Below are 25,840 nucleotides of genomic sequence, written 5' to 3'. Positions count from 1 at the left end.
ACGTACAGTATGAGAGTAAACACTCGCTATAAGCATGTCATGCTAGTATGGAGACCCAGAACCATGAGATTCACACGCCAGAGTTCTAATACCAGCGTCGCTAAACGGGCCGCCGAGCGTCAGAGGCGGCCCAACAGAGCTTAAATGAGTATTATACTGAAAGTGGTCGTTTTGCATTATAGAATCCCGTAATGTTCTACTAAAGGAGATTCTCATTTCTATATGTAGGATTTGTTTTGTGGGTTTTAAACGTTTTATCTAGAGCAGTGGTTTTTAACCCCCTTTTTCATATCAAGGTCCCATTCATTTATTCTGCATTTGAGCCACACGGACCACCATTTGATGACATTTATAGCCTCTCAAGACTAAAGAATATGTCGTCGTCGTTGGATAATATTTCGTCCACGATTCCATGCATGTATTGGCTGTGTTGGTACCATAGGAGAGATAACAGTATTGGCTGTGTTGGTACCATAGGAGATAGATTGGTACCATGTATTGGCTGTGTTGGTACCATAGGAGATAGATTGGTACCATGTATTGGCTGTGTTGGTACCATAGGAGATAGATTGGTACCATGTATTGGCTGTGTTGGTACCATAGGAGATAGATTGGTACCATGTATTGGCTGTGTTGGTACCATAGGAGAGATAACAGGAAAACAATTCTACTTTCTCTGGAGTAAAACAAAAAAAGGTACTTTAACTCTTGAGAGAGTGTTACACTCAAGAGCTTAAAGGACCACTTCACCACTTTTCAACCCATCTTCATAGAATAGGTCCTCACTAATAATCATGATAAAACGGCACGATTTCTTTCTACTCAGTCTGTGTCTCATAGGAGGGCTGTGGGCAGTTTAGAAACCGTCTTCCAGTGACATCATCATTAGGCAGATTTTTTTTTTAAACAAGATTTCTTTACAAAAATGTTTAGATTTTCATTATCGTGAGAACGATGGCTTCCATTTTCGCATTGCAACTTTTCAGGACTAGAAAGCCTGCCGTTTCTATTAGCTTTTATTCCCCATCGATGATGTCACTGGAAGACGGTTTCTGAACTGCCCACAGCCCTCCTATGAGAGACAGAAAAATTGCGCTTTTTTTTTTCTTGATTATTAGTGAGGACCAATGATATGAAGATAGGTTGAAAAGTGGTGAAGTGGTCCTTTAAGGTCCATTTTGGACCCACCTGGAACCCCCTCAAGGGCCACTGGTTGAAACCCACTGATCTAGACTAGAGTACTCCTTCTCAGTGGTGGAAAGTAACGAAGTACTTTTACTTGAGTACAATTTTGAGGTATTTATACTTTACTTGAGTATTTCCAATTTCCAACACTTTTACTTCTACTCCACTACATCTCGGAGCCAAAATTCGTACTTCACTACAATTATTTGAAAACTTTAGTTACTAGTTACTTTACTTTAGTTACTATAGTTACTTTACTTTAGTTACTATAGTTACTTTGGCGATTTAAATTACATTAACCACTTCAACCCTATACATTTCGGCCATTTGAAAATAGCAGATCTACAAGCTCACAATGCGTCGCATTGTGAGCTTGTAGATCTGCTATTTTCAAATGATTTTGTACACATTTTGAACTTGTGAAATGGCACATTCTGCACAACGAGTACTTTTACTAATATAAGTACATTTTGATGCCGATACTTTTGTACTTTTACTCAAGTACATTTTAAATTCCGTACTTTTACAAAGTAGTTCTAAATGGCAGTATTGGTACTTTTACTTAAGTAAAACAATTGAGTACTTTTTCCACCACTGCTCGTTCGTTCTTGTGCAGATCCTCATGAGTTCTGCCGCCACCTGTTGGTAGGGTGTGGTATTACATGTCTTCCACTGCTTTTGAACTGAAACTGTATGTGCCTAGAGGTGCAGTACCTCTTTTATCCTGTTGGGTTTGCAGTTTTTGTACTGAAATTAAAACTGACAAAAACACTTATGTTCTGTTTATGCAATGTTGTGTCGTCATGGAAGTTCATGACATTGACTGAGACGGAAACATAAAAAAAAAAAAAAACCTTACATATATTTTTTTTCTGTCTTTATTTTCTTGTGCAGGTGGTTCCACAATGAATACAAAAGGTGTCATGTAAACATCAACGTAGAGAATTACATTTAAATTGTGTTGTGACCCAGGTGATTAAAATACATACATCTGAACAAGGGTAGGAATTGGAACGGGCTCTATGTCGTTTGGAAAGAACCCTACTCCCTTCAACAGGTGTTCCCGATGATGCCAACGACCCATTTAGACAAAATGTCAGTGGACGACCCCAGCTTCAGGGTTAGGGTCGCTCAGTGGACGACCCCAGCTTCAGGGTTAGGGTCGCTCAGTGGACGACCCCAGCTTCAGGGTAGGGTCTCTCAGTGGACGACCCCAGCTTCAGGGTAGGGTCTCTCAGTGCGTGCACTCGGCACACCCGGTGTGCAACGCACTGGATTTTCGAACGACAACGCACTGAGTGCACTGAATAAACGAACGACAAGAGAGCACACCAGTGCGTTCAGTGCGTTCAGGGTTAGAGAACACCAGTGCGTTCAGAGCGCATTTCCAAACGCGCCCAAAGTGTCCTCAAATGGCCCTGTACGGGTGTGTAACTCTGAGGGAGTACTACTCTCAGAGTTATGGGGGTCCTTGAAATATTAAAAAAAAAAAAACGTTTGAGAACCACTGTACACGAAATGGAACAGAGCCTTAATTAGTATAATCGGTAACACCTGTAAAGGAAGTATGGATGGTTCCCGGAAGTATGCGTTATTCTTTGTGCATATTTGCATAGAGCCCATTGGCGTTTAGTCAACTATACTGAAATGTAGGTTGTGTACATCAGTGTTGTTTTTGTCGACTAAAACTAAGACGAAAAATGCTCGTCGACTACCTTTTTTCACTGACAAAAACTAAATGGAAACTAAATAAAAACTAAGCTACGATGACTAAAACTAAGACTAAATATTCAATTCCGTCAACAAATAAAAACTACACTAAAATGTTAGGAAGGGACGGAGATCCAGTACAAGTCATTTTACACTTGGTTGCATGCTCAAAATAGCCGATCCACAAGCTCACAACGTGTTGCAGCGCGACGCGTTGTGAGCTTGTAGATCGTCAAAACAGTCATTACGACGGCATCAAGGCCCGCCAAAATACATTTTAGTCGACTGAATCAACTGTAGATTTTGTCGACTAAAATCGTATGATATTTAGTCGACTAAAACTAGACTGACACTAAAACATTCCAGGTGACTAAAATGTGACTAAAACTAAATGAAAACTATTCAAGAGACTATGACTAAAACTAAAAACAACAGTGGTGTACATACAAAAAGTGGTTTGTTGTCTAAACATAATTTCTGTCATATGTGGATTAGAGTATACTTTGACCACAATAAAGGTGCAAAAATATATAAATTTGTGAATTGCAAAACAAATTAGAAATAGCTAACTTTATTTCATAATTGCCGTCTTTTATTTGACGGTTTTATATAAATATTTAATTATAAGCATTTATGGTTGTTTTTTTCCGTCCAAACACCGGAAACAAAACATATGGCAGTTGCTACAGTTCAACTCACAGTCGTTCATGGATATTAATATTCTGTAAAGCCATACAATTGGATTACATACAAAGTTAACAGCTGGTAATACTATCGAGACTATAGTATAAAAGTCAGCATTGATTGGCGCCAGTTTGGCCATTTTAGAAATATATCATTCTAGAAATCCAATCTGAAGAACTGCTTCAATGCTGTTCTAAGAACAAACACGACAAAAAGAAGCTCACAGCAGTCACACAGGCGAACAGGACCGGTCCATACAGTAACTTAGACAATAACTATCTATCTTTACAGCATGGCTCTGTTTTGTTTGAAAGTTCCAAAATGACTCATATAGGCATACCTGGTTCAAATGGCAGGTATATACAGAGTGGAGGAATTAAGGCATAATAATTAGACCTACCTATTAGTGGGTACAAAAATGTCACATGAAAGGAAGAAATACATTCATTCAGTGTAGTACAAAACTGTAGAAAAGCAAATCACACGTCACCAAAAACAAACCAGCACCAAATACAAACCCCGCCTCGCCTCGATAACTCTGTGAGACCAAAGGGAAAAAGGTGCTCTTTGACGCGGAAAAGACAGATCAGTCACTGCCGGAAATTGGGGGGTTAAAAAATAAATGCTATCATTTTATTAAGTGATACGGAAAGGAAACCTCATGAAGCTTTAAGAAGTTAACTATTTGTTGCTGAAAGCGGTGGATGTGCCCTGGTAGGTATTTAGGTAATACTGAAATGTCATTTATTTTGACGGCTGATGTCCCCCTCCCCCCCTACTCCCCCCCCTTGGTTCCGTTGAAGTCTCCCTGGGAGTCTGCATCGTCGTCGTCTTCGTCCATTTGCCCTCGTCTGGCCGAGCCTCCGCCCGCACGGCGACTTGTGCTGCCAAAGGACGGCTCGTTTCCACGCCTGGAATCACGCACACACACACACACAAACGGAGGCATACACACACACACACACACGGAGGCAGGCGTACACACACACACACACACACACACACACACACACACACACACGGAGGCAGGCGTACAGAAGCAGAAATGCATAAACATTATTGAGTCTTTATGCTATAGTGTTCATATTATTATATAGGGCTGCCACGATTACAAGTTCAAGCTGACGATTAATTGTCAAATAATTGCGATTGTTTTTTGACATTGGACAACATGTTTGAAAAAAAAATCTGATTATAATAATACTAATAATTTCAGGCCTTTTAAGGCCTCGTAATCAGAAAAATTGCACAGGGAAGATATTACAAATAACTTAAATATACTAAGAAATTACTGACATATTTAAAAATATACTCAAAAAAATGTAAGAATAAATAATAGCAGTAATAGACTTGTAGATCAGCTATTTCATTTTTCTTATCTTTTTTTTTGCGACTATGCAAAAAATAATTGCGATTGCGAATAACTGTGACAGCCCATTGCAGTGTTCAATGTGGTTAGAATAACCACATTGTTCAATAACCACAGTTATTGAATAACTGACAGCCCATTGCAGTGTTCAATGTGGTTAGATTTAGCCATGAAAGCCACTGGGGGTGATCTTATCGGATGGATATGGCATTTACAGTTACAGGTTGTGGATATGGATATGGCATTTACAGTTACAGGTTGTGCTGCTATTATTGTTACAGTAGATGAAGCACGCTGTTATTTCTTAAACTCATTTGACCCTCCTGTCCTGGCCAAGACAAATGAGTCTGGTTTATGGCAATTAAACCAAGCACGGAGGAAAGATATGGTCACCACCAGTAAGGAATTACTTAAATGTTTAAAAAAAAAAGTAAATTCTCCTAAGCAAAAACAAAAAAAAAGGGGAATAAAATGGGAGGTACTTATATTATGCAGTATGGCGGGATTGGCCGCATTGCGTTGGGAAGCAGCTAGGGTACGTTACAAGCTTTAAATCCATTTTATTCCCACGTTGCCCGAGACATTATTTTAATTCTAAGGAATTCACTAGTAGCTGATGACCAATATTTCGCTCTATTTCGCTCAAGAAATGACAGAATCAAGACAGTAAGTGCAATGGAGGGGGAGGTTGAAGCTATATATGTGGTGCTCTCGCCTTGGCCAGACCATCCAAGATCTCCACTGCTGATGATGTCTGGTGACGTCTAAAATTCAATTCCATTCTGACCTGAGATCAGATTCATGCGAGGTTTCCACTGGACACACACTGGTCTGATTAACCCATTCTGACCTGAGATCAGATTCTGAAAAATGTCAGTCGTTCTTGGATTTTTCAAAAATAGCAGACCTACAAGCTCATAGCGCGCCACTCGGTGGCGCGCTATGAGCTTGTAGATCTGCTATTTTTCAATAGCTAAAGCATAACATGATGCTAACACCAAAATGGGTTCCCGTTCAGAATGGGTTAGGCTACAACTGTGGAAATGCAATGACTTATGATATGATTTAGTTGTTCTTCAAATAAGTAGACGTATATACTGTATAGGTTCATTAGCAGCTGTCCATACTATTGGAAATTAGATTTCTCCAGACTCATCGGTGTATAGGTGGAGATCTGTGGGTTGTCATGGCTACACGAGACTTTCCGGCTATGGGGGGGTAACGTTGAGGCTCAAAGTGTGTACCTACTGCGTCACTCCTTGGGTTCAGGGTTGCCTCTGGAATAGAGATGATGAACATGATTGTGCTCAGAGTGCTCAGAAAGGCTTGGTCACTCATTTAGACCCGAGTACCATTCTACAAATGCCTTCTAAATCATGATAGTTTTCTATGTCAGGACCGTTGTCAAACACTTTCATGTCAAGGACGCCCAAGAATATATGTATTTGACCTCCATCTGAAAATATGTAGTTCCAGGGACCCCCCCAGAAGCAAAGATTTGAGTTAAAAATGTTCGCTCTGAAAGAATATATATTCAAAAGGTTTGTGCCACATTTTCACGATTCTTCAAAAATAGCAGATCTACAAGCTTGTAGCGCGGCACTTGGTGCCGTGCTATGAGCTTGTAGATCTGCTATTTTTCAATAGCTAAAGCTTAAAACACCAAATGGGGTTCCCGCCCAGATTAAACTGCACTACAAGACAACAATCCTGCTGCTTTGGTTATAGCTCTAAAAAAAAAGGAACAGTACTGCGAGTACTTTTGCACTGCTAATTGAAATTGATAGAATACAAATAATAAAACACTTTGTTTTGCAAAAGACCAACATGAGACAAAAGAGAAGGACTTCTAATCGTTTATGTCACACATTTAACTATTAGAAAGCCTTATTTCTGTATCACCAGTGTGAAAAAACAACACTCAACAGCAGTTCTTTGTGAAATACAGTAATTATTTATCCCTCTAATCGTTTATTGTGAACTGTTATGTATGCGGCCTTTTTTTTTCATGATTATTTTTTCACCCGGTGTCAATTATCTAACGTAACCCTGGGCTCTACACTCCCTCTGCCAACCTGGGGGGGCAGCGGACTGGCCTCATGCTTCCTTCTATGCATGAGGAGTCCAAGCCACTTCTTTTCACCTGACAGGGGGGGGGGGAGTTTCCCTGGTTGGACGTAGCACGTGGAAAGGAACATGTTATTCCGACCAGTTCCTTTTCCCCTCCATCAGGCGCCCCGGCTGGCCAGGGGGAGGCAGTATAGAGACCAGGATTACTGCATGTCCGACGCAGAGGAGAGAACACACCCACAGCGCCCCCCAGTGGGAATCGAACGCAGTGCCTTCTAGCTGCGGAGGCGACAGCACTACCGACCGTGCCCCCCCCGAGTCTGTGTCCTCTGACAGAGACTCTTTCTGTGCATTTGACAGCGTGTCTCTGCCCAATAGAATACTGGGCAGAGACTGTGTGTGTGTGTGTGTGTGTGTGTGTGTGTGTGTGTGTGTGTGTGTGTGTGTGTGTCTCTGTGTGTGTGTGTGTGTGTGTGTGTGCGTGCGTGCGTGTGTCATTACCTGAGTTTGCTCTTTAGAGAGTTGACCTCGCGGCCCATGGCGTCGCTCTGCTCCGTGGCCTCGTCCAGTTCGCGCTGCAGCTTCCTGCGGGCGGCCGTGGCTCTCTGGGACTCCTCCTCCGACTCCTCCAGCTGCCTCTTCAGCTGCTTCATGCGGACGTTGGCCTTGTCGGCCTGTAGGGGGAGACAGAGGGACGTTATGATAAGAGGACGACGTTGGCCTTGTCGGCCTGTAGGGGGAGACAGAGGGACGTTATCATAAGATGAGAACGTTGGCCTTGTCGGCCTGTAGGGGGAGACAGAGGGACGTTATAATAAGAGGACGACGTTGGCCTTGTCGGCCTGTAGGGGGAGACAGAGGGACGTTATCATAAGATGAGAACGTTGGCCTTGTCGGCCTGTAGGGGGAGACAGAGGGACGTTATAATAGACCTGAGGCCGATTTAAAAAAAAGGCTTCTAGTTTTCTGAAAAACCCACGTTTCTATGTCAGTGGTGCTCAACCTATTTCATGTCGAGGACCACCAGAAGTATATGTAATTGGCCGCCGACCCCCATCTGAAAACATGCTGTTCCAGGGTCCTCACCAGAAGCAAAGATTTGAGTTGAAAACGATCAACTCTGAAAGAATTGACTCCTACCTGGTCCTTGTACTGGGAACAAGGTGAACTCCTACCTGGTCCTTGGCATTGGAACAAGGTGAACTCCTACCTGGTCCTTGTACTGCTCAGCCTGTTTCCGCTCATCCTCCACTTGGATGATGAGATCCTTCAACTTCTTGTCCTTCTGACGCAGACCCTTGGCAGCCGACTGCTTGTCCCTGATTACATCATAAAGGATGAGAAATGGATTATTATCCCATTCTGACCTGAGATTCTAAAAATGTCTTCTACATCCTGACAGTTTTCCATTCTGACCTGAGATCAGATTCTAAAAATGTCTTCTACATCCTGACAGTTTTCATTCTGACCTGAGATCAGATTCTAAAAATGTCTTCTACATCCTGACAGTTTTCCATTCTGACCTGAGATCAGATTCTAAAAATGTCTTCTACATCCTGACAGTTTTCATTCTGACCTGAGATCAGATTCTAAAAATGTCTTCTACATCCTGACAGTTTTCATTCTGACCTGAGATTCTAAAAATGTCTTCTACATCCTGACAGTTTTCATTCTGACCTGAGATTCTAAAAATGTCTTCTACATCCTGACAGTTTTCCATTCTGACCTGAGGTCAGATTCTAAAAGGATTCTCATTGTACATTTATTTGTAGGTGAGCGTTGGGAAGCCAAGCTAGTACGTTACAGGAGTCAGTCGGGAGATGATGTAATGAATATTAACGTGTTCTATTTGATGAGTTTGCATTGGTATAAAAAGCTTTAAACATAATTATTATCTTGACGTTGTCTATTTACAAATGAACCACGTAAGCTCTAAAAACAAGAAGTATACGTGATACAAGAAATAATTAAAATAACTGATCAAGCTCACGGCGCTTGAGTTTATTGATCTGCTATTTTCACTATTTCAGAAGATATATCATTTCACTAAAACAGGGATACCAGGGTTAACGTTATTAATATTTATTTAGTTTTTGTACTTTTGTCCAATACTATTCCCACTTTATACTTTGCATGTTTATCCTTTTTACCAGAAAAACACGGTCTGTGTGTAATCTCCTATTAGACCTGATGTTAAAAACACGGTCTGTGTGTAATCTCCTATTAGACCTGATGTTAAAAACACGGTCTGTGTGTAATCTCCTATTAGACCTGATGTTAAAAACACGGTCTGTGTGTAATCTCCTATTAGACCTGATGTTAAAAACACGGTCTGTGTGTAATCTCCTATTAGACCTGATGTTAAAAACACGGTCTGTGTGTAATCTCCTATTAGACCTGATGTTGAAATTAAGAAAATGTCTTCTAAATCATGACAGTTTTCAGTGGTGCTCAAACTATTTCATGTCAACGACCCCCAAAATTATATGAAATTGGCCACTGACCCCCATCTGAAAACACGTTGTTCCAGGAACCCCCCCCCCCCCCCCCCCCCAGAAGCAAAGATTTGAGTTAAAAACGTTCGCCCTGAAAGAATATATATTCAAAGATTTGCGCCACATTTTCACGATTCTTAAAAAAATAGCAGACCTACAAGCTCGCTACGAGCTTGTAGATAACATAATGCTTAAAACACCAAGGGCTGTATTTTGCGTGTCTTAAGTACCAGGTCTTATTCCCTAACTTGAGTAAACTAAAGACCTGGAGGCGTGACCAATGCCATTTGGCTATTCTGAGTGGCCAAAGAGCATTGACCACGCCTCCAGGTCTTTAGTTTACTAAAGTTAGGGAATAAGACCTGGTACTTAAGACCAAATGTGTGCTCAGAGTGCCGGACCTGCTCTCCTGCTCCAGCTGCTCCTCCAGCTGAGCCACCTTGGCCTCCAGGGCGGAGATGGAGGACTTGAACTTGGACTTGACCTGGTTCTCCATCTCCTGCAGCTTGGACTTCAGCTCCTTGTTCTGCCTCTCCGTCTGCTGCCGGGCGCTCTCGTTCTTCTGGGAGGAGCCGCGCTCCGTCTGCAGCTCCGCGTTCAGCTGCTCCACCTGTGGAGACGGAGATAAGACTCTGATTCATCTATTTATCTATAGCTCCACCTGGGGAGGGACGGATAAGACTCTGATCTATCTATCTATCCATCTATCCATCCATCCATCCATCCATCCATCCATCCATCCATCCATCCATCTATCTATCCATCCATCCATCTATCTATCTGCAGCTCCGCCTGGGGAGGGTCCGGACAGATAAGACTCTGATTCCTCTAGTCCTGGTGGTGGGAGGGACAGATAAGACTGATTCCTCTAGTCCTGGTGGTGGGAGGGACAGATAGTCTAGACTAACTCTAGTTAGAGTTAGTCTAGGTTAACTCTAGTCAGAGTTAGTCTAGACTAACTCTAGTCAGAGGTTAGAGGTTAGAGGTCAGAGGTCAGAGTTAGTCTACCTGCTGCTGGCTCTTCCTCAGCCTGTCGTTGATGATCTCCAGGTTACTGCCCTCCTCCTCCAGCTCCTCCTCCAGCTGGGAGATCTTAGCCTCCAGGCGACGCTTCTCGTCTGCCAAGGCCGACCTGCATCCCAGGAGGAGAGGAGAGAAGCCATTATATACATATATATACATATATATATATATATATATATATATATATATATATATAGAGAGAGAGAGAGAGAGAGAGAGGATATGCACATGCCTAAAGTGAATGGGAAATCGAGTAAGCAAAGTGAGTGGAAAAGTAAGTTTAACAAAATGGTCTAATGCAATCCGATAGTACCGTTCTGTTTGGATGTAGGCGTTCCCGCTTAACTTCCGGGTATGATGATGATGTCACGTGCATACCCTCTAGTGTGTGTGTGTGTGTGTGTGTGTGTGTGTGTGTGTGTGTGTGTGTGCGTGCGAGAGAGAGCCTCTACCACTTATCAACGCTGATTCAACATGTGAATATCGGCACATAGGGATATCGGCAAGAAAGTGATATGGACATCCCACTCCACAGACCCCATAGATCACTATATGGCATCAGCATGCTGACATAATAGTGGGGAACCCCCATAGACCCCCATAGACCATAACCCCATAGACCCCATATATCATAACCCCATAGACCCCATAGAATAGACCATAACCCCATAGACCCGCCACACGACAGAAGTTACTGGAAACATGGAAGAAAGTGACGATAACAGTGGTGTGGTTGCCCTGTGGCCAACCACACTAATACAAACGAACGAAGACCAACCTTGAACGCCTGCGTGTACACAGTGCACGGTGGTGGTGGTAAAGGTGACACAACAAAAGCAAACAGAATGTCAAATGATTAACCCATTCTGACCTGAGATCAGATTCTAAAAATGTCAGTCGCTCTTCGATTTGTCAAAAATAGCAGACCTACAAGCTCGTAGCGCGCCACTCGGTGGCGCGCTACGAGCTTGTAGATCTGCTATTTTTCAATAGCTAAAGCACGACATGATGCCAACACCAAAATGGGTTCCCGTTCAGAATGGGTTAACAAAAGCATGTATCAATGTATTGGTGTGTGTGTGCTACAGTGTGCTACAGTATGCTACAGTATGCTACAGTATAGCTGCTCTATCAGTGACGGTCAGTCCTTCGTTACCTGCAGCTTGGCAACATTTGAATTTGGCCAACCGTCCTCATGACTACCACTTACCGGTGACGGCCGTGTAAACACTGTATACATTCACAGCCAATCTTCGTCCACAGGCGCTAATGGATGTCCTGACGTACGTTGGCTTGGGAATTAATGTACCTTTACACCGGATGTACTTTATTATATGTATGCAACCGGAACTACAACAAAACATATAAGCAAACTGAAGCAGTTTAAAACGGTATTAGTATTAGTCCGACATGCAGACATGCGCTGCTCCCGTGCTTGCGGTTATGGTTGGGTTAGGCCCTAACAACCCACCTCAAGCCCTAACCGTTAGGGCTTGAGGTGGGTTGTCGTTTGTCGGACCAATGACTTAGTCTGAACTAAGTACTGCATCCGTTTAAAATGGCTAAACAGTTTAGCCAAATGATGAAAGGACAAAAGACCTAAATGTAGCTCAGAGTGGCTCAGAGCCTCTGCCTGATGGCTTCAAAAGTCTAATATATCTCACCCCGGTCCATATAGGGATATCCCTTTGATCTAGTGGTTAAGATGTTGGACTTTCACACGGGAGACCCGAGTTCGAATCCCGGGCGTTGCATAAGGAACACGGTGACTTCACAGAGATCACTAACCAGCAGTAAATGCCTAGTAGGTACTAGTAGGTACTAGGTAGGCCATGTAAACTCATTACTCACTTTCCAGATGAATTGCTCGCTAGTTCATCAGCCAGCTCGTCTCTCTCCGCCTCGGCCTGTTTGCGTGCTCTCTCAGCCGCGGCCATGTCCTTTAAGTAAACATATTAAATATATACACACATTAAATATACTGTATATGTCAGCCTGCAGCCATGTCCTACACAGTAAACATATTAAATATATATACACATTAAATATACTGTATATGTCAGCCTGCAGCCATGTCCTACACAGTAAACATATTCAATATATATACACATTAAATATACTGTATATGTCAGCCTGCAGCCATGTCCTACACAGTAAACATATTAAATATATAAACACATTAAATATACTGTATATGTCAGCCTGCAGCCATGTCCTACACAGTAAACATATTAAATATATAAACACATTAAATATACTGTATATGTCAGCCTGCAGCCATGTCCTACACAGTAAACATATTAAATATATAAACACATTAAATATACTGTATATGTCAGCCTACAGCCATGTCCTACACAGTAAACATATTAAATATATAAACACATTAAATATACTGTATATGTCAGCCTGCAGCCATGTCCTACACAGTAAACATATTAAATATATAAACACATTAAATATACTGTATATGTCAGCCTGCAGCCATGTCCCACACAGTAAACATATGAAATATATAAACACATTAAATATACTGTATATGTCAGCCTGCAGCCATGTCCTACACAGTAAACATAATGGCAACACATTAAATACTAATACTAGCAAACCAAAATATTTACGATACAAATGCTTTTTTTAGCAGCTTTTTAAATGTATCGACTGACTCGTAAATCGTTCCAAAGAGTAGGTGGGCTATGAATGAGAATAACCTTTGGTTCTCAGCTTGGTAGCAGGGATGATAAGAAGGTCTTAATCAGAAGACCAGGGATGATAAGAAGGTCTTAATCAGAAGACCAGGGATGATAAGAAGGTCTTAATCAGAAGACCAGGGATGATAAGAAGGTCTTAATCAGAAGACCAGGGATGATAAGAAGGTCTTAATCAGAAGACCAGGGATGATAAGAAGGTCTTAATCTGAAGACCTGAGTTGCCTCGTATTTACCTCGGCGTGGAGTAACTCAGTTAAATATATTGGGCCCATGCAGCCCATAGAGGGATTTATAAGTAATCAATACACTTTTAATACACATGTCAGCATGGGGTATGTGTTTATCACTGTAAATCCCTGGAACATGTGACACGTTTAACCTAAACACCATGTGTGTAATAATAAAATGCCAAGTGTTTATTAATGGTCATAAAATACAGTAGAACACGAGTTCACTCAAACACCTCACGAGAACACCTAGGTCCTGATTCTTCAAAAACGAAATGCGCCAGAGTGTAACGGTGGCGGAAACAGATATCGTATTTATCCTCCGATCAAGCTACGTTGAGATGACGTGTTATTCAGAGAGTGGTGTGTACCACAGGTGCGCAGGTGTATCGCAGGTGTATGTCATACTGAATGCAGCGGGTGCAAAGTGATCGGAAAAGCACCCGACAACCTCATCTGCATTGATCCACGCCCAATTTCATACCATAAAAGGCTTCAAGCATGACTCAGCAGACAGCAGTTTGTCTGAGATCACAGCCGCGGTCACTGCTATCGAAGCTTGCAACGGTGCGTGCTCCGCTGAAGCAATATAATTATAATTTATTTAATTAAGTTCGGGACCAAGGCGGGTGCTCTCTCACACCTATGCAGAGGTAAAACATATCCGATATTTAAAATATCGGATATGTCAATGCAAAAGTCGTCTTTTCAGAGAGAGCGAGAGAGAGAGAGAGACGAGAGAGGAAGGGGGGCTGCATGGGCCCTCAACACTGTTGCGCGATAAAGAACAGTAGCCCATAGCCCCATACATTCATAAGTAAATATATTATAGGCCTACCTCGTAGGCCTGGGATCCTCTTGTCTGAAGAAATTATAATCCAGTGAGTTTATCCAGTGAGTTAAACTATTCTGTGTGTGGCATCCATGTGATCAATATCAATCTACATTATTATAAATTCTGTCTGTCTGTCCGTCATGTTCACGAGTGGAGGTGAGCTGGTTTAAAACTGATATGACTGGCCGACTTTCAAACACGCTGCATTCATTAGGCTATAAATGTGGTCTTCTATTTTTTATATAGGGCTTTTATTAGCCCTATTCATTTTCCAATGTGAATCGGATCGGCAGCACGCTGCTGTCTGCCCCCCCCCCCCCCCACACACACACACACACACACACACACACACACACACACCGAAACAACGTTAGATTCGTACAGTGCAAAATGCAGATAAGTGACAGGCCTATGTTCTTATTATAATTGTGAGTTTGTTTTTTAACATGCAGTCCGCGAGAGCCGATCTACAAGCTCACAACGCGTTGCACTGCGAGTAGCCTAGAGAAGGCTGTCCAGTGAGCAGCGCAATCGCGCATGGCATGCTATAGAAATATCCTAATAAATAAATAAAAAGGTGTCGGGGCTTGCAGGGGCAGTTTCCTTATGGGACTCTATAGGCTAACTTGCCTCTAGAATGCATGCATTTAGGCATACAAGTGCACTCGGCTTTTATATATATATATATATATATATATATATATATCGTTTTTTTATGTGCTGATCGACCAATATGTTGGGGGCACATGCCTACATATTTTATCTGAGATTTGGGGACTATTTATTGATTCAGCATGAAGACTAAAGCCTTCTGAATAAATCTATATGCAAGGATATGCTTCCGCAAATTTCTCCGCCACCTAAAGAGGTGGCGGAGGATTTAGCGGAGTTTCCGACGAACCAAAGTCAGCGTCAAGTTCACGGCCATTTCCATGAATTCCAAATGAATGTGGGAAATCCACGTAAATGCCTTTCCGCCAGCGTCACGGCAATATATCAGCGGAAACACGTTGAAGAATCAGGCCCCTAGTGTTCAAATTCTAAACACCTATATGACTGACTTTGATTGTAAAAACTAAACACTGTGACACGTTTAAAAAGTGTTACTGGCGATTAAACATGTTCTTCTGTTTATAATCTAAACACTGTGACACGTTTAAAAAGTGTTACAAATAAGTGTTTAATACTGTTTATAACCTAAACGCTTGGGTTTAGTGTAGTATGCCAGCAGAGAGAGAGAGAGAGAGAGAGAGAGAGAGAGAGAGAGAGAGAGAGAGAGAGAGTGTGAGTGTGAGTGTGTGTTCAGTACGTTACCTCCTGCATCTGCATGAGCTCCGCCTCCAGACTCTAGTGTGTTCAGTGTGTGTTCAGTACGTTACCTCCTGCATCTGCATGAGCTCCGCCTCCAGACTCTAGTGTGTTCAGTGTGTGTTCAGTACGTTACCTCCTGCATCTGCATGAGCTCCGCCTCCAGACTCTAGTGTGTTCAGTGTGTGTTCAGTACGTTACCTCCTGCATCTGCATGAGCTCCGCCTCCAGACTCTTGGCTTTCTTCTCGCTCTCCTTGGCCGTGGCCAGAACCTCGTCCCGGGCAGCAGAGGCGTCGTCCAGGTCCCTCTGGTAGTCCTTCATCTGGCCCTGAGGACCACCAACGACCACACTGGGGTTATTACCCCATTCTGACCTGAGATCAGATTCATACCAGGTTTCCACTGGACACACACTGGGTCTGATTAACCCCATTCTGACCTGAGATCAGATTCTAAAAGTGTTCAATTTTTTCAAAAAATAGCAGACCTACAAGCTCGTAGCGCGCCACTCAGTGGTGCGCTATGAGCTTGTAGATCTGCTATTTTTAAATAGCTAAAGCATGACATGATGCTAACACCAAAATGGGTTCCCGCCCCAAAATGGGTTATTAGAGTTCACCAAAAGTCCGGAACAACAAACAAAATACGGAAAGCTGAATTCAATAGAAAACTTAGAAACGAGTCGGTCGGATACACGGTTGTCCAGCACCGCCAGAAAAAAAGGGCTCCGGTCAGTGGACCTGATGAGCCTAATTAAGTCCCCACACCTGTGCAACGTCCAGGCTCTGCCCGAGCCAATTGATTGCCATGGAGACCCCAGCCTTATTCCCCACACCTGCCATTTGATTACTTAGTCAGTACAAGGACTTAGACAGACAGACAGACAGACAGACAGACAGACAGACAGACAGACAGACAGACAGACAGACAGACAGACAGACAGACAGACAGACAGACAGACAGACAGACAGACAGACAGACAGACAGACAGACAGACAGACAGACAGACAGACAGACAGACAGACAGTTAAAACAGGTGCTATGACAACAGATATAACGGGTATTGCATTCCCAACTTGCGTCGTTCCCATGTAGGCACAGGTCTAGTACATCATAATAATGGAGAACCCCATAGATTATCATTGATGGAAAACCCCACAGACCTCCATAGATTATTATGGCATCAGCATGATGACATAACAGTGGAAACCCCCATAGACCCACATGGCGTCAGAAGGTACACCAGAAACAGACAAAACTCTCATGCTCGCCCACACTAATAAAACACGAACAAAGACTAACCTTGGACGAGTGCTTATACCGTGCGTGGTGGTGGCGGGTGGCAAACAGAGGCAAACACAACGTTAAAGGATTAACAAAAGCTATAGGTATATTTAAATGTATTCATGTAGGCCTATATTAATTATGCTAGCTGCTATACCTGCTACCTATCAGTGACGGTCAGTCCTTCTTCACTGCGCGTTGATTTTGACAGCAACTTTTGATTTTAGTTTTAGTTTTAGTCTTTTAAATAAAACTTAACCGATTACATGCCGCCATCTGGTGGCTAAACTCGGCAGTGGTGCCATAATTATTCCAGCTCTAAATCAGGGGTTCTCAACGTTTTTGGCGGAAAATGCTTTGGCAACGTCTCGGGACCTCTGCCCCGCCCCCAATATAAATTGACTGCTACAATAACCTTAATAATAGAGACAATACACCATAAATAAACCAGATATAATCATTAGGGAAGGTGTATGCATGTACTATGTGTACTATAATGTAAACGGTGACGTCACCCCATGGGTCGGGAGGCTAGCGACAGATGCGAATAACGGCTAACGGACGGTAAATAAAATACTATTTATTCTGGATCAGAACACATTAACTATACCCGAGATTTCTCGTGTTGGCAAAGGCGGTTTGCGTCCTTGATGGCGTCGTAATGGCAGATTTTACACTTCTAAAATAGATCTGATATTATTTTCAGCATGCAACGAAGCATAAAATGACTTGACTTCTCCTAGTTGCTCGCTATAACATTTTAGTCTAGTTTTTATTGTTTATTGTTTATCGAAAGTTTTCCATTTTATTTAGTTTACCTCAGTGTAAAACATTAGTGGACGAACATTTCTAGTTTTTTTTTTTTATCCCACGATTTTGTAACCCCTTTTTCACCCCTGTGTCAATCATCTAATCAATTCTAATGTGATCCTGGGCTCTACACACCCTCCACCAACCTAGTCCCCATATATGGGGGACAATGGGAGACCAACCTAGTCCCCATATATGGGGGACAAGGGGAGAGCAACGGACTTGAACTCATGCTTCCTTCATGCTTGAGTGTCCAAGTTGCTCCTTTACACCTGACAGGGGGGAGTTTCCCTGGTTGGACGTAGCGCGTAGCTAGTTGTCATGTTATCCTGCAGCTTGCGGAGCTGCAGCTAGTTGTCATGTTATCCTGCAGCTTGCGGAGCTGCAGCTAGTTGTCATGTTATCCTGCAGCTTGCGGAGCTGCAGCTAGTTGTCATGTTATCCTGCAGCTTGCAGAGCTGCAGCTAGTTGTAAGTGTACCTGCAGCTTGCGGAGCTGCAGCTAGTTGTCAGTGTACCTGCAGCTTGCGGAGCTGCAGCTAGTTGTCATGTTATCCTGCAGCTTGCGAAGCTGCAGCTAGTTGTCAGTGTACCTGCAGCTTGCGGAGCTGCAGCTAGTTGTCAGTGTACCTGCAGCTTGCGGAGCTGCAGCTAGTTGTCAGTGTACCTGCAGCTTGTGGAGCTGCAGCTAGTTGTCAGTGTACCTGCAGCTTGCGGAGCTGCAGCTAGTTGTCAGTGTACCTGCAGCTTGCGGAGCTGCAGCTAGTTGTCAGTGTACCTGCAGCTTGCGGAGCTGCTTGAGCGCCTCCTCGCGGCCCTTGTTGGCCGTCTCGATCTGGGCCTCCAGGTCCTTCATGTCTCCCTCCAGCTTCTTCTTGGCGGCGCCGGCGCTGGCTCTCTGCTTACGCTCGTCCTCCAGCTCTGTCTCCAACTCGCGCACCTGATGACGACATAGAACACATAGCACATACTGTATCTAGCATTACATTGGTAACATACTGTATCTAGCATTACATTGGTAACATACTGTATCTAGCATTACATTGGTAACATACTGTATCTAGCATTACATTGGTAACATACTGTATCTAGCATTACACAGAGACAGAACTAAAGGGACACAGACAGACAGAACCAAAGGGACACAGACAGACAGAACTAAAGGGACACAGACAGACAGAACTAAAGGGACACAGAGACAGAACTAAAGGGACACAGACAGACAGAACCAAAGGGACACAGACAGACAGAACTAAAGGGACACAGAGACAGAACAAAAGGGACACAGACAGACAGAACTAAAGGGACACAGAGACACAGAACCAAAGGGACACAGACAGACAGAACTAAAGGGACACAGAGACACAGAATTAAAGGGACACAGACAGACAGAACTAAAGGGACACAGACAGACAGAACTAAAGGGACACAGACAGACAGAACCAAAGGGACACAGAGAGACAGAACTAAAGGGACACAGAGACAGAACTAAAGGGACACAGACAGACAGAACTAAAGGGACACAGACAGACAGAACTAAAGGGACACAGACAGACAGAACCAAAGGGACACAGAGAGACAGAACTAAAGGGACACAGACAGACAGAACCAAAGGGACACAGAGAGACAGAACTAAAGGGACACAGACAGACAGAACTAAAGGGACACAGAGACAGAACTAAAGGGACACAGAGACAGAACTAAAGGGACACAGACAGACAGAACCAAAGGGACACAGAGACAGAACTAAAGGGACACAGACAGACAGAACTAAAGGGACACAGACAGACAGAACCAAAGGGACACAGACAGACAGAACCAAAGGGACACAGACAGACAGAACTAAAGGGACACAGACAGACAGAACCAAAGGGACACAGACAGACAGAACTAAAGGGACACAGACAGACAGAACTAAAGGGACACAGACAGACAGAACTAAAGGGACACAGACAGACAGAACCAAAGGGACACAGACAGACAGAACTAAAGGGACACAGACAGACAGAACTAAAGGGACACAGACAGACAGAACTAAAGGGACACAGACAGACAGAACTAAAGGGACACAGACAGACAGAACTAAAGGGACACAGACAGACAGAACTAAAGGGACACAGACAGACAGAACCAAAGGGACACAGACAGACAGAACCAAAGGGACACAGAGAGACGGGTCTACCTGCTTGACCAGCTGCCTCTTCTTCTCCTCGCCCGTCTCGTCTCGTCCCTGCAGGTCTCTCTCGAACTGGGCTTTGAGGGCCTGCATGTTGACCTCCAGACGCAGCTTCCCGTCCTCGGCCGCCTGCAGCTCGTCCTCCAGCTCCTCCAGCTGGGTCTTCATCTCGTCCACCGTGGCCTCCAGGCCACGCTTGGACTTCTCCAGCTCGTGGACCTGCAGGACGTGGACCAAGACGGGGTTTAACCCATTCTGACCTGAGATCAGATTCTAAACATGTCTTCTACATCCTGACAGTTTTCCATTCTGACCTGAGATCAGATTAAAAAAAATGTCTTCTATGTCAGTCGCTCTTCGATTTTTCAAAAATAGCAGACCTACAAGCTCGTAGCGCGCCACTCGGTGGCGCGCTATGAGCTTGTAGATCTGCTATTTTTCAATAGCTAAAGCATAACATGATGCTAACACCAAAATGGGTTCCCGCCCCAAAATGGGTTAACACGTTGGCTGGAACAGAGGCTTTGATTAACAACGGCCTCCCTTTGTAAAAGTATCAATACGGCAATGTAGAACTACACTGTAGTTGTAAAAGTCCTGAGTCCGAACAAGTACTGGTAAGTATTGGTATAAAAAATGGACTAAGTACCAAAAGGAGAAAGTACTCATTGTGAACAATGTCACATTTAATATAAAGTTTTCAAATGTATAAAGAATCTTAAAGAAAATAGATTGGCTATGTTTTGCAATAATAATTCACAAAGTAACTGGTAATTACAGTTTTCAAATAAATGTAGGGGCGTTAAAGTACAATATTTGCCTCTGACTTTAATTAGCGATGGCCCTCCATTCAGCACGAGACTTGCAATTACAGAAAATCAAATGTAACTAAATTTGACTGAGGGACTGCCATTGGATCTTTTTTTAATTTTCGTTTTTTCATGTCATATTAAAGCAGGGAATCATAGCTTCAAATTGGTTGTTCAGTTTGACCCACCAGTTTTTGGAGATATGGCTTATAGAGTAATGTCTGGCAGAAAACAGCGAGTTGAGAAAACAGGCTTGAAAGGATCACTTCTGTGGTCTCTAACATTACAACTAGCTACATGTTTAAGCATTTATTTCATATTTACATGTCAATTTCAGCTCTGACACATATTTCAGAATTCAGACATGCTCTAGTATGTGAAAAGTCTGCCTGTGCTATTAACTCATTTTGAAAAAAAAAAAAAAAAAGTTGTTGGTGAAAAGCTGGAATTTGCGCGGTGGCAGGCTCTCAGTCAAATCTGGTCACAAATGTATATTAAAATCACACCCGTGTGAACTGAGTGGTGCAATCCCCCCCCCCCCCACACACACACACACCTCTCTCTCATTAGCAGGCTACATCACTATCTCTCTCTCTGTTTCTGGCGCCCCCTACTGGTACTAAAAAGTCACATACTCGTGCTCATGACGGCCACTGATACATTAGCCTGGTTAATAAACCAGACCGAATCAGCCGTTGGCAAAAATAAATTGCCTGCCTGCGGATTACGGTCTGGAGAGGCTCAATTGTACGCCCATTTCCTACACCAGAGAAATGGGGCGGCCAATCACGGGACACGGTATGCAATATGGGCGGGCTTTGGTACAGTGACTTTCAATGCTTGAGACCTTTGACTGACAGTAGCTCTGACCAATTGCGTCAAAGAGAAAATGTTTCAACCCGCCCCCCCCTGGAAATGAAATCCAAGCTGAGCCTCCCCAGACTAATATCCCGCGGTCCGTGCGATATTAGTCTGGTTCATTTACCAGGCTACTGATACATAGGTATAGGTATAGGTACGCACGGACATTGCTGGTTGTAGGAGTGGTTGGCACCACTCAAAAATATGATTCACAGTCACAGCAATGTTTGGACACAGAACAGAACAGAAAAGACTCACGCTCTTGCCCACGTCGTCCTTGGAGCTGACCAGGTCCTCCATCTCGGTCCTCAGGGCCTTGTTGGCTCTCTCCAGGTCCTCCCTGGCCTCCTGGGCCTCCTCCAGAGCCCGCGTCAGACTCAGGGCCTTGGTCTCCTTCTCTCTGGCCTCGGCCTCCGCGCGGTCCCGCTCCTCCGCGTACTTACTGGAGACGCTCTTCTCCTCGGCCAGCATCTGGAGAGAGAGGAGACCAGTGTTGTTTTTGGCAGCAAATTTCAATTTTAGTTTTAGTCATTGGTCTCTTGAATAGTTTTCACTTAGTTTTAGTCACATTTTAGTCGCCTGGAATGTTCTTGTGTTTAGTCTAGTTTTAGTCGACTAAATGTCATACGATTTTAGTCGACTAAATCTACAGTTGATTTAGTCGACTAAAATGTGTTTTGACGGGCCTTGATGTCGTTGTAATGACATATTTTACACTTTGGTTGCATGCTGAAAATAGCAGATATACAATCTGAGATTGTAGATCTGCTATTTTCAGCATGCAACCCAGCATAAAACTGGATCTCTTGTCCACTAGTCCCTTCCTAACAACAAATACTAGTTTTTATTTGTTGACGAAATTGTCAGTATATTTAGTCTTAGTTTTAGTCATCATAGATTCGTTGTTATTTAGTTTTAGTCAGTGAAAAAAGGTAGTCGATGAACCTTTTTCGTCTTAGTTTTAGTTGACGAAAACAACACTGGAGGAGACAGACAGGGGCAGGGAGCCATGCATGGATGAATGAACCATGGATTTGGCTAAAAAACTCCGGAATTATAAATCTACTTGAGTAAAAGTGCAAAATAATGATATCAAACAAATACCTTTAAAGGTTTTATGACATTCATTTTCATTTCTTTTAGGTTTTATGACCTCAATTACACCCAAAAAACCTGAACTTTGAACATTCAGTGGATTTTCTGTGGTCTGAAGTTTTCTTTGGGGTTTTTTGGGCCTTTTGAGCTACAATGAAAACAGGCAACACAGTGAAACAATGACATCTGCTGGCAAATCCCATTGACATATATGGGATTTGCAGTAAGTGATGTCACTGACTGCCGGCAAATCAGAGCACCTGTTTGAGCCAGAAAACCCCAGATCACAGAAAATCTACTGAATGTTAAAAGTTCATGTTTTTTGGGTACAATTGAGATTAGAAAACCTTTTTTTTAATGTCACAATCCCTTTAAAGTACCAAAAGTAGAAAGTGCAGAATGTCCCATTTCACTAGTTTTCAAATGTATAAAAAGATTTAAAAAATATATATTTTTTGAAAATAGCAGCTCTACAAGCTCACAATGTGAGATTGTAAACCGGCTATTTTTAAATGGCCAAAATGTATATAAAGGGCTGAAGTACTGTATACTGTATAACAGGGGTCCTCAACTAGAAATGATGAAGGTCCACAAATATTTTTTTGAATAAGACCGAGGTCCGGTCCCATGCGCGGCGTCCATCGGAGAGCGGGGCTCTATGCCCGTTTAGTATGGTCAAGCCAAGCTTATACAAATCAGATCCCCTTCCAACCAACCAATAATGGGGTGCAGAGTGCAGGCCCGGAGTGGAACTCCAAATCCAAATCACACTGCGCACGTGTAGCGCGCGCCAGAATTTTGGGGGCCCTTGGGGGACATTTTGGGGGCCTTTGCAGCAATTTCACATGAGAAATGTACCATCTGATGTTATTTATATTATTAACTTCTTCCCTCCATTAACATAAGACACACAATGTAGTTGTGCTGCAGCAACACTGCCTGAATTGAATTGAAATTGACTGTGGCTGGCCTGGCCTGATCTTAGGAGAGTTTTTTTTTATTTTTGCCTAGGGTCCGCAGAGAGGTGGTCCGCGGTCCGGTCGTGTACAGTACAGTACTTGAGTAAAACGTATTTAGTTACTACCAGTGTTGATTTTGTCGACTACCTTTTTTCACTGACAAACTAAATGGAAACTAAATGAAAACTAAATGAAAACTAAGCTATGATGACCAAAACTGAAATGTTAGGAAGGGACTAGTGGACAATAGATCCAGTATAAGTCATTTTACACTTGGCTGCATGCCGATCTACAAGCTCACAACGCGTCGCAGCGCTTGTAGATCGGCTAGTGTAAAATCTAGTGTAAAATCAGCCAATACGACGGCATCAAGGCCAGCCAAAATACATTTTAGTCGACTAAATCAACCGTAGATGTAGTCGACTAAAACCGCATGACATTTAGTCGACTAAAACTAGACTTAACACTAAAACATTCCAGGTGACCAAAAATGTGACTAAAACTAAAAATTAAAACAATTCAAAAGACTGACTATAAAAACTAAAAAAAAAAGAAATCAACATTTGCTGCCAAAAACCACACCGTCAGACAGACAGACAGCGAGGATGATAACATCTCTAACCTGGTCAAAAACCACACCGTGACAGACAGTCAGACAGACAGACAGTGAGGATGATAACATCTCTAACCTGGTCACACTGTGACAGACAGACAGACGGACAGTGAGGATGATAACATCTCTAACCTGGCCACACTGTGACAGACAGACAGACAGACAGACAGACAGACAGTGAGGATGATAACATCTCTAACCTGGCCACACTGTGACAGACAGACAGACAGACAGACAGACAGACAGACAGACAGACAGACAGACAGACAGACAGACAGACAGACAGACAGACAGACAGACAGACAGACAGACAGACAGACAGACAGACAGACAGACAGACAGACAGACAGACAGACAGACAGACAGACAGACAGACAGACAGACAGACAGACAGACAGACAGACAGACAGACAGACAGACAGACAGACAGACAGACAGACAGACAGACAGACAGACAGACAGACAGACAGACAGACAGACAGACAGACAGACAGACAGACAGACAGACAGACAGACAGACAGTGAGGATGATAACATCTCTAACCTGGTCAAAAACCACACCGTGACAGACAGACAGACAGACAGACAGACAGTGAGGATGATAACATCTCTAACCTGGTCACACTGTGACAGACAGACAGACAGTGAGGATGATAACATCTCTAACCTGGTCACACTGTGACAGACAGACAGACAGACAGACAGACAGACAGACAGACAGACAGACAGACAGACAGACAGACAGACAGACAGACAGACAGACAGACAGACAGACAGACAGACAGACAGACAGTGAGGATGATAACATCTCTAACCTGGTCACACTGTGACAGACAGACAGACAGACAGACAGTGAGGATGATAACATCTCTAACCTGGTCAAACCACACCGTGACAGACAGACAGACAGACAGACAGAGAGGATGATAACATCTCTAACCTGGTCAAACCACACCGTGACAGACAGACAGACAGAGAGAGAGGATGATAACATCTCTAACCTGCAGTCACACTGTGACAGACAGACAGACAGTGAGGATGATCACATCTCTAACCTGGTCACACTGTGACAGACAGACAGACAGTGAGGATGATAACATCTCTAACCTGGTCAAACTTCTTCTGCTTCTTCTCCAGGTTGGAGACGTTCTGCCTCTGGTTGTCCAGGTCCATCAGGATGTCGTCCAGCTCCTGGCCCAGCCGGGTCTTGGTCTTCTCCAGCTTGTCGTAGGCCGAGGCCTTCTCCTCGTACTGGGTGGAGGCCGCCTCCAGGTCCCTCTGGAGGCGCTTCTTGTTCTCCTCCAGCTGCTCCACGTTGCCCGACAGCTCGTCCATCTTCTTCTTGTGGTCCGACAGCTGTTGTTGGACCACAAGAAGAATTTACACAATGTAGGCATTTAGCAGACGCTCTTAACCCATTCTGAACAGATTCTAACGCACAGAAGAATGGTTCTTTAATCCAGAGCGATTTACATTAAGCAAGAACAAAAAGCATGGCAATACATCACGTACATAAAAACTAAAAAGTATTTATCATGAAACATGCGTAAGCTAAGAACGTAACAGTGGAATATCTATATAATGAAACTATACATATAAACTGTACATATGTACT

The 25,840-nt window shown here is 43.3% G+C and overlaps 1 protein-coding gene across 7 annotated transcripts in view; it reads right to left on the bottom strand.

Moving 5' to 3' along the window:
* Nucleotides 1-2,067: 2,067 nt before the first annotated feature.
* The window catches only part of LOC310859340 (myosin-11-like), a 114,557-nt gene continuing 90,784 nt past the window's right edge, over nt 2,068-25,840 (bottom strand). For 5 of the 7 annotated variants that reach the window (XM_083765814.1, XM_083765815.1, XM_083765818.1 and 2 more), the window contains 11 exons: nt 25,333-25,581; nt 21,817-22,029; nt 19,895-20,107; nt 18,491-18,652; nt 15,819-15,947; nt 12,388-12,476; nt 10,522-10,645; nt 9,915-10,123; nt 8,229-8,337; nt 7,520-7,692; nt 2,068-4,490 (listed from right to left, as the gene is read on the bottom strand). In XM_083765814.1, coding sequence (XP_083621940.1) covers nt 4,355-4,490; nt 7,520-7,692; nt 8,229-8,337; nt 9,915-10,123; nt 10,522-10,645; nt 12,388-12,476; nt 15,819-15,947; nt 18,491-18,652; nt 19,895-20,107; nt 21,817-22,029; nt 25,333-25,581 — 1,806 coding nt within the window. In that variant the 3' untranslated portion in view covers nt 2,068-4,354. Of the gene's footprint in view, nt 4,491-6,192; nt 6,226-7,519; nt 7,693-8,228; nt 8,338-9,914; nt 10,124-10,521; nt 10,646-12,387; nt 12,477-15,818; nt 15,948-18,490; nt 18,653-19,894; nt 20,108-21,816; nt 22,030-25,332; nt 25,582-25,840 lie in introns of all 7 variants that reach the window. The other 2 variants (XM_083765817.1, XM_083765816.1) reach the window with 2 other exon arrangements.

This window comes from Protomyctophum parallelum (assembly GCF_964188405.1).
Source record: "Protomyctophum parallelum genome assembly, chromosome: 5".
Taxonomy (NCBI): Eukaryota; Metazoa; Chordata; class Actinopteri; order Myctophiformes; family Myctophidae; genus Protomyctophum; species Protomyctophum parallelum.
The sequence above is the reverse complement of the archived record's forward strand: the minus strand, read 5'-3'. Positions and strand labels throughout refer to the sequence as shown.